The sequence below is a fragment of the Bubalus kerabau genome, chromosome 8, assembly GCF_029407905.1.
Source record: "Bubalus kerabau isolate K-KA32 ecotype Philippines breed swamp buffalo chromosome 8, PCC_UOA_SB_1v2, whole genome shotgun sequence".
In the NCBI taxonomy this organism is placed as follows: domain Eukaryota; kingdom Metazoa; phylum Chordata; class Mammalia; order Artiodactyla; family Bovidae; genus Bubalus; species Bubalus kerabau.
Genome location: NC_073631.1, coordinates 26,916,016 through 26,930,577, shown reverse-complemented (window position 1 = coordinate 26,930,577; position 14,562 = coordinate 26,916,016). Strand labels below are relative to the sequence as shown.

General features: G+C 37.5%; 1 protein-coding gene across 1 annotated transcript in view; it reads left to right on the top strand.

Moving 5' to 3' along the window:
• The window catches only part of MEOX2 (mesenchyme homeobox 2), a 75,101-nt gene that overhangs the window by 46,995 nt on the left and 13,544 nt on the right, over positions 1–14,562 (top strand). The window contains exon 2 of the mRNA XM_055589895.1: positions 7,863–8,035. Within this exon, the coding sequence (XP_055445870.1) occupies positions 7,863–8,035 (173 nt within the window). The remainder of the gene's footprint in view (positions 1–7,862; positions 8,036–14,562) is intronic.

Here is a 14,562-nt window from a genome sequence, read left to right as displayed (position 1 = left end):
ACGTCTATCATGTAATTGATGGCAGATGAAGACAAATAATATTAACTCCAATTTATTTCTATAAAAAAGTACCAGATCAGTGTTAGGATTTTAAAATTTAAAACCCAAGAGATTAAATGGTATACCAAGTGAAGGAACAGATTGCACATAGTTCATAATTCCCACCCTCAGCACTACTGACATTTTGGACCGGATAATTCTTACTATATTTATATGCAGGGAAATATGAACCCATTCAAGATAAATGGGTGGTGATGGCTGTCCTGGGCATTGTAAGATGTTTAGCAGCATCGTGGCTTCTACTCACTAGATGCTCTAGCAAGCCCCAGCTCCACTTTAGTGTTATCAGATATTGCACAGGACTCCCAGTTTAATTTAAAATCCAGATAAACAATGAATAGCATTTTAGTTTAAGTATACCCCAAGTATTGCATGGGACCAAAAGAACTAAAAACTGTCACTATTTCAGATGACCTGATACTGTATATGGAAAACCCCCAAGGACTCTACCAAAGTACTGTTGGAACTAACAAATAAATTCAGTGAAGTTGCAAGACACAAAATTAATATACAAAACATATGTTGCATTTCTAAGTTAATTTTTGTTGGAGTATAGTTACTTTACAATGTTGTATTAGTTTCTGCTGCTGCTGCTGCTGCTAAGTCGCTTCAGTCGTGTCTGACTCTGTGCGACCCCATAGACGGCAGCCCACCAGGCTCCCCCGTCCCTGGGATTCTCCAGGCAAGAACACTGGAGTGGGTTGCCATTTCCTTCTCCAGTGCATGAAAGTGAAAAGTGAAGGTGAAGTCGCTCAGTCATGTCTGACTCTTCGTGACCCCATGGACTGCAGCCTAGCAGACTCCTCAGTCCATGGGATTTTCCAGGCAAGAGTACTGGAGTGGGGTGCCATTGCCTTCTCCGGTATTAGTTTCTGCTCTATGGCAAATATATCCCCTCTTTTTTAGGATTTCCTTCTTATTTAGGTTGGGCTTCCTAGGTGGCTCAGCAATAAAGAATCCACCTACAATGCGGGAGCCACAGGAGATGTGGGCTCAATCCCTGGGTCGGGAAGATCCCCTGGAGAAGGGCACAACAACCCACTCCAGTATTCTTGCCTGGAGATTCCCATGAACAGAGGAGCCTGATGGGCTACAGTCCATGAGGTCTCAAAGAATCGGACACGACTGAAGCGACTTAGCACAGCATGGCACTCATTTAGGCTACCACAGAGCAGTGACATACACTAGTAACAAGTCATCAGAAAGAGAACTCAAGAAAACAATCTCATTTACAGTCATATCAAAAAGAATAAAATATTTAAGAATAAATTTAATCAAAAAGGTGAAAGACCTGTACATGAAAAACTTAAGATATTGACTAGAGAAATTGAAGAAAACACAAATAAATGGAAAGGCATTCTGTATTCATGGATTAGAAGTAAGACTGTTCAAATGCCCATATCTGATTTACATTGGCCAAAATTCCTTTAACTGCTGTTATCTTAAAATTATAGAGGAGGAAGGAAGCAAAGAGAAGGACTTAGTTGTAGTATCTGCCAGTTTATCCAAGGAATACAATGCAATGCCAAGGTAAGATTATTACCTACTGTGAGAAACCATCTACATATAAGGTATGGATGACTTTAGAGACCCAAATAACCTATGTTTAAGGAAGCTCTGAGATATTTGTTTTCATATTATTTATATCCATATTCATAGTTAGTTATTAAATAGTTAACAATTTAAGAATAATTCTGTGGTATTATCAGTCTCTCTTTTTCTCTCATTCTAAAATGTAATCTAAAAGTGTACAGATTTTAAAAAGTACCTCAGGTCTTCATATTCTTTCCGTTTATGCAATTACATCATGTAATTTTGCGTGATTGTGTAATGTTGCTAATCGTAATACTTGCTTATGTGGGTAGCTACTGCTAAATATTGACATGGTCATATATACTGAATTTTGATTCTTCTCACTTTCAGAATTAGTTGTAAAAAACATGCCCAAATGTATTGTAAAAAAGTCAAATCTGTAAACTAAAATTTATTCTAATATAATAGTAACTATTCTATTTCATAAAAGTTTCAGCTATACACGGTTAATCTTTCAATTATCTCCCAGCAATAAGAGCCTAAATGCCTTTAACAGAAATAAATAGGATGTTCTTTATAAATTATCTGTTCAAAACATACAATTGGAAACACAAATGTTAGAAAAATAAATATATCTTCTGTTTCATAATGTGAGATTTATCTGACTTATTTCATTCCTGAAAGCATAACTAGACAATTGCATGAATAATCAAGGAAGCAATGAGCAGGGAGACTAGGATGATGAAAGAGTGTATCTACCAGTTGATAATCACTGGTCCAGCCCATAGGATGATTTTTGCATGTTAAATACAACTATTATCAATACTAAACTGTTATTAAAAATAGAAATTTCTTTTTTTTTAATCTTTGATAATTAGGCTTGGTAAAGAATCCACTTACAATGCAGGAGACCTGGGTTCCATCCCTGGGTTGGGAAGATCCCCTGGAGAAGGGAATGGCTACCCACTCCAGTATTTGGGCCTGGAGAATTCCTTGGACTATACAGTTCATGGGGTTATAAAGAGTTCGACACGACTAAGTGACTTTCACTTTCACTTCTTTATAAGTAAAGAGAAACTGTTATAATGGCTATAGATTTTTCATATCAATGCTGTAAGAAATAGTGGATAGTTTCAATGCTAATATCTATTCTAGATTTACCACAGCAATTTTCAACTCCCCCTCCTTTTTTTTTTCACTTACACACTTCAATGTATAAGAGACACATTCTTTAGTAATAGAAGCTTAGTATGGCTGTGGTTCTCAGATCTGGACAGTGGATCAGCTAGAGGATTAAAAAAATCCCTGGGGAAGATCGTTTACTCTGAAAAAAAAACCCTGGAAAGTTTGAAATGCCCACTCATTAAAAATCTTGAGTAGCAAGTTGGAAGTGTTTCTCATAAGACAGGCGATTTCCCGTTTAAATGTGAAAATTACTAGCATCAATAGGATTATTCTATAAAGTTCCCTACCTCTATCCACAATTCCTATGCCTCTGTAAATGTAATTATTAGCTTCCAATATCTGCTATTTGTGGAGCTTTGTTAATAGCAGAGCATCTCTCATTTTGAATAGCCTACAAAACATTAATACAAAAAGTTGCAAAGAACGATAGACTGTGGCTTAGCATTCATTCTTTCTTCAGAATATGAAATAAGTATTCATTTTAGTCTGAGCTATAAGAGCATTCCTTTACATTTTGATATTTTTACAGACACTGGTAAATTATGTTCTTCATTTAAACGAGTTAATAAGTTTACTCAGGGTAGCCAAAAATACACTCAATCAGACTTTATTATTTCTCTTTTGCTAAGAGGTATTCTGTGCCACTAGTGAACAGATCAAGCCCTTACATTACTTGTCTTCCATAAAACATTATTATCTTTTGGCATCCTCTTGCACTAGGGGAAATAAAAAGTCACATGTGGAGAAGTTCTAAATGCTAGACAGAAATGATCCTTGGAGGGCAATTTTTATCCTCCACGGAAGTACTGCAGACTCCTTCCATTAGCATAGTCCCAGGGAGCAAAAGGTTAGAGAACTGGGACTGCCAGCTCTACCTGAACACATAAGTCAACATTTCCTCCAAGCGACGAGGGAGTGTGAGAGTGCACCCACATGTGCATTAAAGTATCTGAGACGAGAAATAACAATTGTGATATTTTACATTGCAATGCACTGTACAGATGGTGACATTTTGTTTGTGGTTGTAGGGAAGAATGGAAGGCAGTTTCCAGACTCCCCTCCCTCAGCACCTACCATTTGGCGTAGGATATGGGAGGCTGAAGAAAACGGAGGGAGTTTTGCCTCGGTTGAAACAGCTGGGAAACAGATGGAACTAATGTGCCATTTGCCAAAAGCCTCATCCAAGGCTCCCACCCATTTTCCACCCAAGAAGAGTTAGTCAGGTGAAGGTAGAAGGAGCTTAAGGGTCAGTAAATGATGGACTTTGGAAAGTGCAGGCAAGAAAAGTCCAAAAAGATGTTTGAAATCCAAGATTATAGAAGTCCAGAAATGCAGTCCCAAGGAGCATGTTTTTAATAGGAAGGAAAAAGTGTGAGCATCATGGGTAAAAACCACAACAGAATCATAGATTCAAGGGTGGAAGTGCCCACAGAATTAATTGACATTGGTGCTACTCTACTTAAATTGCATTGACAGTCTCTTTTAGGTAATGAAGTCAAGATGCACATACCCACTCTTTGTCATGTAAATTACAATGTAATTATTCCTGGGTGATCATTATAAATGTTACTGCACAATTCACATGGTTTTAGTCATTGGATTTCACTTTGTGAGCTACTTAGGTTTGGAATTCAGGCACTTGGTTAAGTTGCTTTTGGATATAAATGTTGAATTATAGCCAGACTTTTGTTCAAATTCAGTCATTGGATGTATAAACCATCTTCTTGTATATTTCTAGTTTCAGGGGGCATGCATATAGATAGATACACTGCATGTAACCCTTCTTCCAAGGACTGGCCCAAGTTTTGTATGTTTGTGTGTGTCTGTGGTATTTTTGAAGAACTGTTGAATACTGAGGAAGTAAAAGAAATTGGTTTCAAAAATAAACACCACTTAATAGGCTTTCCTCAATGTGAGTTTGTTCATTCATGCTTATATAAGGGAATGTGTTAACCATGAATCATTCAAATTGAATTGCTCATGAGAAAAAATGCTCTGGCTTTGCTGTCAGTTTCCAGACTTATATTACTGAGGGGAGTAAAGCATTGTCCTCTCATAAAGAATAATTAGCCACAGATTTCAAACTGAATGTGGCTCCAAATTGGCGAAAATACTTTTGATTCACGTGAGAACATGCGTCCTTGTGAGAGGGACCTATCTGAATATTCTGGGCTGTGACTGAGTTTGCCTCTGCCAGAACAGCCCATGGAAAAGTTAAGGGGAAAAAAAAAGAAAGCAATCATCGGAAAGTTTTGTTCACACGTTACCAGAATAGCAAAATGCACGGAAGATGTGGAAGTTTGCAAATCTGTAGCTAAAAGAGTGGATAATGGACAGCAGGTTCCACTTAGAGGCAGGTAAATTGGTATTGTGCAAACACAGCCGACCTGAGAGCTCACACATCACGTAATAACTGACTGATCCGGTCCCAGCGACTTACAGTAAAATACAGTCAACCTGTGTCTGACATATCGCAAACCACTTTTCACACCGGATGAAGCCTGCCTGCCCTGCTAAGGTAGGGAGCCAGTCAATACAGGGTTAGGTAACGAGCCCGGAAATGCGATCTATGAGTCCGAAGAATTTCCGACACCGCCATCGTACCATTCAGTGAAACACGCCCATGATCCCGCAGAGAAAAAGTAACGGCCCTGCATGCCAAAGTTTTGATGTGAACCTATTGCCACTGCTGCTTACTTGGGTGTGTGTGTTAGTCGCTCAGTCATATCAGACTCTTTGCGACCCCGTGGACTGTAGCCTGCCAGGCTCCTCTGTCCATGGAATTTTCCAGGCAAGAATATTGGAGTGGGTTGCCATTTCCTTCTCCAGGGGATCTTTCCGACCCAGGGCTGCTACTTAGACCTAGAAAACTTTGCATTTGGCCAGCTTTGATTCTGTTAAGAATCAAATCGAAACTGTTTAGCTTAGGGCACCTTGTCTAGTAGATTTCCATTATGCAGGCCCCTCTTAACTTCAGTTAGACTTCCCTCAGCCAGACAGGAAAAGAGCACTAAAAAACCCCAACATCTTTGCACATACCATGTTTAAGTATCATTAGATGAAGAAGCGAATATTGCTTTAAAAGACCCTTCAGTTCAGTCACTCGGTCCTGTCTGACTCTTTGCAACCCCATGGACTGCAGCATGCGAGGCCTCCCTGTCCATCACCAACTTTCGAAGTTTACTCAAATTATGTCCATTGAGTCGGTGATGCCCTCCAACCATCTCATCTTCTGTTGTCTCCTTCTCTTGCTTTCATTCTTTCCCAGCATCAGGGTTTTTTCCAGTGAGTCAGTTCTTCGCGTTAGGTGGCCAAAGTATTGGAGTTTCAGCTTCAGCATCAGTCCTTCCAATGAATATTCAGGACTGATTTCCTTTAGGAAATCGTAAAGCTTTACCTTACTACATTGTCAGTTTAAAAAAAATGTCACTTTTTAGGTAATCTGATGGTAATATGATTGAGCCATTATTTTTTCTGTATCATTTATCTCATTTGGCTTCATAGAAGAGTTCATTGTATCCCTATGTGATTAAGGCATTACTATTTATATGTAGATGCTCAAAAATAACTAGAAAACTGAATTTCGAGAGTATACAGACATGCTACTTTATCTTGATTATGTTTATATTTCACTGAGGATAAATTTGACATGAATTATTAGAGCTGGCATGATTAAATATTACTTGGTTATGTAGAATTTTTTTCACTATGGATATGCATGAATATTAAGAATGTCTTCTAACCTACTTCTCAGGGATATTATACGGACAAGTTAAGATTTGATTTTGTTGTTTAGTCACTTGGTCATGTTCAGCTCTTTTGCAACCCCATGAATTGTAGCCTGCCAGGCTTTTCTGACCTTGGGATTTCCCAGGCAAGAATACTGGAGTGGGTTGCTCCTTCTCCAAGGGATCTTTCTGACCCAAGGATTGAACCCCCATCTTCTGTATTACAGAAAAATTCTTTACTGCTGAGCCACAGGGGAAGTCTGATAAAGAAAATAGTCTACATTAATTATGTCTTGAACTCGTAGGGAAAAAAATGCCATGATATACTGTAAGTTATTATTTTTATAGGACATTATAAGATGTTGTGTTTGGCTAGCTATGTTAGATGTTATGCATCCTATGTTTATCTCAAATATAGTGAAAAATCATTTAAATTCTGTTCATATTTTGAGTTAAATGAGCAAAATTTTATTTATAGATTCCACGTTGCCCTAAGAATTATGCTAGAGCATTGTTATTGCCTTTAAGGAGACTGCACTTCAATAAAAATTTAAAAGGCAATAAATTCACACAGACATACTCATACACACACACACTTGAATATACACACTTATGTATGCTTAGTCCGAGCTTGAACTGACTTTTGTGGTCTAGTCACTAAATTTGAATTTCTCAAATAATCACATACTGAGTCACCACTATTTTTAGGATCCCTCTGTTCAATTAAACTTAGAACTCAAGAATTTATGTTGAAAAACTTATTAGAAGAAATCCTGTATCTGAATAGTTTTAGATAAAAACTTGTTTAATAGAGAGGCTTTGTTTTTTCTTGTTATTAATATTATAATAGCATATTAAGTGAACGTGTTAGTCACTTAGTCATGTCTGACTCTTTGTAACTCCATTGACTGGGGCCTGCCAGGCTCCTCTGTCCTTGGAATTCTCTAGGCAAGTATTGGAGTGGGTTGCCATTCCCTTCTCCAGTGGATCTTCCCAACCTAGGGACTGAACCAGTGTTTTCTGCATTGAAGGCAGATTCTTTACCATCTGTGCCACCAGGGAAGCATATTAAGAACAGTTAAGTTTTTTTTGTTTATATTGATATTCCAAAAGAAGAAAACTAGACACAGCCCCAATTTGGCTGTGAGTCATCTCAGGGCACATTGGAAAAAAAATGCAATTTATCTCACCCTGTCAAGATAAATCTTACTGTCTTTGGTTTCTCTCTATTTTTACTGTGTTTAATAGAGTACTTGGAAAAGTAGTTATTCAGTAAATGTTTCTGTTATAAATGAAATGATTGAATGTGTTTGAGTGAATGAACTAAATCTAATTCTTTTACTTTTTTTCCCCCAGACTCCCAGGAAGGAAATTACAAGTCAGAAGTCAACAGCAAACCCAGAAAGGAAAGGACAGCTTTTACCAAAGAGCAAATCAGAGAACTTGAAGCAGAATTTGCCCATCATAATTATCTGACCAGACTGAGGCGATATGAGATAGCAGTGAATCTGGATCTCACTGAAAGACAGGTAATGTTGGACATTGTCATTGTATATTTTTAACTGCTTTGGATCAACAATCTTCTCTCACCATTTAAAAAATATCTAGATCAGTTCAGTTCAGTCACCCAGTAGTATAAGACTCTTTGTGACCCCATGGACTATAGCATGCCAGGCCTCCCTGTCCATCACCAACTCCTGGAGTTCACTCAAACTCATGTCCATCCAGTCGGTGATGCCATTCAACCATCCCATCCTCTCTTGTCCCTTTTTCCTCCTGCCTTCAGTCTTTCCCAACTTCAGGGTCTTTTCAAATGAGTCAGTTCTTCCATCAGGTGGCCAAAGTATTGGAATTTCAGCTTCAGCCTCAGTCCTTCCAATGAATACTCAGGACTGATTTCTTTTAGGATTGACTAGTTTGATCTCCTTGCAGTCCAAGGGACTCTCAAGAGTCTTCTCCAACTGCTGCTGCTGCTAAGTCGCTTCAGTCGTGTCCGACTCTGTGCGACCCCATAGACGGCAGCCCACCAGGCTTCCCTGTCCCTGGGATTCTCCGTGCAAGAACACTGGAGTGGGTTGCCATTTCCTTCTCCAATGCATGAACGTGAAAGTGAAGTCACTCAGTCATGTCTGACTCTTAGCTACCCCATGGACTGCAGCCCACCAGGCTCTTCCATCCATGGGATTTTCTAGGCAAGAGTACTGGAGTGAGGTGCCATTGCCTTCTCTGGTCTTCTCCAACACCACAGTTCAAAAGCATCAGTTCTTCATTGCTCAGCTTTGTTTATGATACAACTCTAACATTCATACAGGAGTACTGGAAAAACCATAGCTTTGACTATGCGGACCTTTGTTGGCAAAGTAATGTCTCTGCTTTTTTAATATGCTGTCTAGGTTGATCATAGCTTTTCTTCCAAGGAGCCAGCATCTTTTAATTCCATAGCTGCAGTCACCATCTGCGGTGATTTTGGAGCCCAAGAAGATAAAGTCTCTCACTGTATCCATTGTTTCCCCATCCATTTGCCATAAAGTGATGGGACTGGGTACCATGATCTTTGATTTTTGAATGTTGAGTTTTAAGTCAGCTTTTTCACTCTCCTCTTTCACTTTCATCAAGAGGTTCTTTAGTTATTTCTCACTTTCTGCTATAAGGGTGGTGTCATCTGCATATCTGGGGTTTTGATATTTCTCCTGGCCATCTTGATTCCAGCTTGTGCTTCATACAGCCCAGAATTTATGATGTACTCTCTGCATAGAAGTTAAATAAGCAAGGTGATAATATACAGTCTTGACGTACTCCTTTCCCAATTTGGAACCAGTCTGTTGTTCCATGCCCGGTTCTTACTGTTGTTTCTTGACCTGCATACAGATTTTTCAGGAAGCAGGGTCTGGCAGTCTTATCTCTTGAAGAATTTTCCAGTTTTTTTGTGATCCACACAGACAAAGGCTTTGGTCAGGGTGGTATTTTTCAGGTATATATATATATATATATATATATATATATATATATGTGTTGGCAATTTGATCTCTGGTTCCTCTGCCTTTTTAAAATCCATCTTGAACATCTGGAAGTTCTTGGTTCATGTACTGTTGAAGCCTAGCTTGGAGAATTTTGAGCATTAGTTTGCTAAGGTGTGAAATGAATGCAATTGTGCAGTATTTTGAACATTCTTTGGCATTGCCTTTCTTTGGGATTTGAATGAAAACTGACCTTTCCCAGTCCTGTGGTCACTGCTGAGTTACTTACCAGACTTGCTGGCATATTGAGTATAGCACTTTAAGAGCATTATCTTTTAGGATTTGAAATAGCTCAGCTGAAATTCCATCACCTTGCCTAGCTTTGTTCATAGTGATGCTTCCTAAGGCCCACTTCACTTCCATTCTAGGATGTCTGGCTCTAGGTGAGTGATCACACCATGGCATGGTTATTATGATCTGTAATTCTAGATATCTAGATCTGTGATTCTCAAATATCACTGGGTAGACCAATTTTCTCTTTCATGATGAAGCTTTTGCCCAGCATAATGATATAATTAAGGAAGAATAAAATAAAGTGAAGTGAAGTTGCTCAGTCGTGTCTGACTCTTTGCGATCCCATGTCCATGGGATTCTCCAGGCAAGAATATTGGAGTGGGTTGCCACTTCCTTCTCCAGAGGATCTTCCCAACACAAGGATCATACCCGGGTCTCCCGTACTGCAGGCAGACTTTTTACTGTCCGAGCCACCAAGGACTCCCTGAAGAATAAAATAGTCATATTTATTTATTTATTTTTTACTTTACAATATTGTATTGGTTTTGCCATATGTTGACATGAATCTGCCACAGGGGTACATGTGTTCCCCATCCTGAACCCCCCTCCCACCTCCCTCCCCATCCCATCCCTCTGGGTTTATTCAGTTTATGGAATCATCGTTTGTTCTGTGATTGTATCTTTCTTATATTTTTTGTTTTTAAAATATTATTTCTTTTATATAATGATGGCATATGGAGAGGACTTTTATTTTTCATATTCTTTAATTTTTAATTGATGATTGCTTTACAATATTGGTTTGATTTCTGTCATACATCAACATATATTAACCATAGGTGTACATATGTCCCCTCCTTTTTCAACCTCCCTTCCACCTCCCACCCCATCCCACTCTCTAGGTTGTTATAGAGCCCCAGTTTGTGTTCCCTGAGTCCTACAGCAAATTCCCATTGGCTATTTATTTACATATGTCAGTGTATATGCTTCCATGTTACTCTCTCCATTCATCTTGTTTATTTTTTAAATCTCCTTATTCTACATAATAGAAATTTGGGAACCCCATGTTAGTATCCTTTATTGCTCAGTATAGGGTTTATGTTGCAGTAATACATTAACCCTCAAATCTGAATGACATAAGAATAAAGTTTATTGTTTGTTCACTCTCCATACTAACTTTGCAAGTCCAGCATTCCAAATAATCACTCAGGACCCAGTCTGACCTTCTGGCATCCTGACATGTGGTGTCCTTGGTAACTGCAAGAGGTAAGAAAGAGCTGGAGGTTCATGCATTGACCTCTAAATGTTTTCACCTGGAAATGACCCATGTCACTTCCATTTACACTCTAATGTCTGGAAATAGTCAATGGTACCACTTAAATTTAAGGGAGCTGAGGCATGGTAGGCACAAGGGCACATAGATCATTGGTAAATATCTACCCCACTGCCCAAAATATTTTTGAAATTGTATTTGTCTCAGAAATTAAAAATTCTGGTACCCACTCATTTAGAGAAACTTTGAAATGATTAGTGATCTATGAACACCAGTTAATAAGACATAAATAATATTTTAATTAATTACGTTTTAGATCCTTTCTTGGATTTTATCTGAATGGCAAATGATTTGCTCGAATAGTTTCCCTGAGCACTCTTTTATATATGGGTTCTGATTTTCCCTAGAAGAATCTAGCCTACTGATGGTTAATAGTTGCTAATCTTTAGAAAAACATTCCTGAAAGGCAAACGCAAACATCTTTATGGACAGTGCAGTTATGATTGGCACTCTTAGGAGCAGAGTCTCATTTCCTCTTTCACTGTGTGCACCTCCTCCAGGGATCCCATTGGAACCAAAGAAATATCAACAGGGTGTGGACAAATGAATACTATCTTAGGAGAGCGAGTTATTTTATCCAACTTCTTAAATCATTTGCTTTCCTTCTGTTAATTTCTATATTTCAGCTTTTAGTAGGATCATTCTGGGTAGTGAAAATATACAGAGGAACACTTTTATGTGGTTCTATTTATTGGCAGTTTATATTTTATTAAATATTATGACTAGTACCTAAGTTATGGAGCACAACATTTTCCTTCCCTTGAACTTCACATACAAAGTTCTCTCCATAAGTGTACAACATTTGGCACGATGGAAAGCAGGATCCAAAATCTACATCATCAAACATCTGCTTTTTTGCTCTATTTTTTTTTTTAACTGAGAACAGGAAAAATATGATGGAGGGATGGAATTACACATTAATGTTTTTGTAAAGAGAATGTGAATTCTAGGAAATGTAACTGTATTTAAAGTGATACATAAAGGAAATAAGAAACTAGAGTTAGCTTGTAATCTACAGAAATGTGAGATGTATAACTATACTCTTAATTAAGAGAAAAGTAAAAATCTGTGCTTTCTTTGCTGGAGATGTCCTATGGTTCCCTGTCATTGTCTGATCATAGAGGTTTCACTTTTGGCCAAGAATAATTTCTTTTTAGGAGGAATTCTGTAAATTTTGTTTGGAAATTTTGAAGGCATTTTGAGTATTTCTTCTTTCTTCCTGACTTGCCATTCTTGGAAAAGAATTATAAGCAATTATATGAAAAATTATATCATATGTATATGTACACACACACTATATACACAGGACTTCCGTGGTGACTCAGATGGTAAAGAATCTGCCTGCAATGCAGGAAACCCAGTTTGGATCCCTGGGTGGGAATATCCCCTGGATATAAGAATGGCTGCCCATTCCAGGATTCTTGCCTGGAGAATTCTATGAACAGAGGAGCCTGGTGGGCTAAATTCCATGGGGTCTCAAAGAGTCAAACACGACTGAGTGACTAAAACTTTCACTTCACTTTTCATACTATACACACACACATGCCCAATTTTAATCTTTGTCTTTTTTAAGAGTCTCTTTAAAATTCTGTGTCACTTAGACTTTGCTGTGTAACAAACCTCTTAAAAGTCTTAATGGCTTTAAATAATAACCAGCACTTAATTTCCTCAAAGTTTTGAGGATCAAAAATTTTTATCTGAGCTCAATTGGACAGTTCTACTTCTGGCCTTACCTAGAGCCCTTGTGCAACTCTATTCAGCTGGTGGGTGACTGAGAACTGGTTGTTCTAGGCAGCCTCACCTGGGACAGCTTGCCTCTGTCTCTGTTGCATGTGTGATTTCATCTTCTAACAGGCTCCCTGGCGTTCTTCAAATAGTGGTAGAAGTATTCAGTGTGCGTGGGTGTTCAAAGCCTCTGCTCGGATCATGTTTCCTAAAGTCCCATTGTCTAAAGCGAATCATATGACCAAGCTTGGTAAGAGATCACCACCTATGGGAGTGGATACATGGAAGGAAGGCAAAAATTTTTGGAGGTCATTAGGGAAACAATCCAACTATAGTCTCATAAAGGGAAAAATTACAACAACAAAAGTAAATCCTGAGATAATTAGGTTTTCAAATAATTGCAAATTTGGTATTGTTCAGAAGTTTTTTATCCTATAAATCTCTATTAATTAGTTTGCCAAGTTAATAAAAGATATAATGGATATATGTGGAATCTAAATTCCAAATCAAAATTATGTCTTTAGTTTTTGTTACTAAGAAAAATTCAATTGTTATGAGAAAAAATCGGAACAAAAACCCTGTATTTGCCAGATGGAATTGTGTATTCTTAGGCAAGTAACAATCTCCCCAAGGCATAAAATGGAAATTAAAACTACCTTCTCTTTCTTTTACTCAGGTTTATATGTCACAATGTATGTGAAAGAACTTTTAGCATAAACTATAAAACAAATCTATATCTCAGAGGGGGAAAGCTTCTTTGCTATGAAAGGCATAGTCGGTTAATCCTTTTGTAATAAAAATACCTCTCATCCCAGGAAGATATTTTCAGTTAATTTTCTCATGGTTGGGCTTTTAAATTTATAAACATAGAGTTATCAATCAAAGCCTTTTCATTCATCTTCTTTTAATTGAGATACAGCTATTCCATTTCTTTGATTTTGCATTAATGCCATTCATACATATCTATGTAATCTATGTCTTGATTTAAAATATTAAATAGCATCCCTTTCATAGGGTTTCCACCTGTAAAATATTCTATTCTAGATTTGCGATTTTTCAATTTCATTTTACTGAAAGATTTATTTTTTCCATACTTTAAAATAACATAGGATTTATTAAAGTAACTTAAATGTATACACCAAAGAATATTATATCTACTCCCATATTGTTCAGTGTTTTCCTAAACTTTAATAGGATGTTTAATCTCCTAAAATATTTTTTCTCTATTTTTTAAAAGCCTTTCAAGATTCAAATACAGAGAAAGAATAGATATGTTCTATATAATGTAAAGGGAAAAAGCAACAAATACTGAATCATTTTCACCAGTAGCAAAATTATTTCACAGAAATAACTTTCTCCTAAATGAAACTTAATTTATAAACAGAAGCAGTTTTAAAGGTACTTTTATTTAGAAAACTTACATAGTTGCCTATAAAATATGTATATGTATAACTGATATTTTATTTGTAGATACTGGTCCTTTGTTTATATCACCCAATCAATATCAGTTCAGTCATTCAGTGGTGTCTGACTCTTTGCAACCCCATGGACTACAGCATGCCAGGCTTCCCTGTCCTTCACCAACTCCCGGAGCTTGCTCAAACTCATGTCCCAATCAATATACCTGCCACATATTCTACAATGGGCTATACATGTGATTGTAAATATTTGAAATAATGATTAGATTTCCTTTTAGAAAAAAAATAATATATGCTAAACCCTTAACTATTACTCAGGACTCAAATTTTCA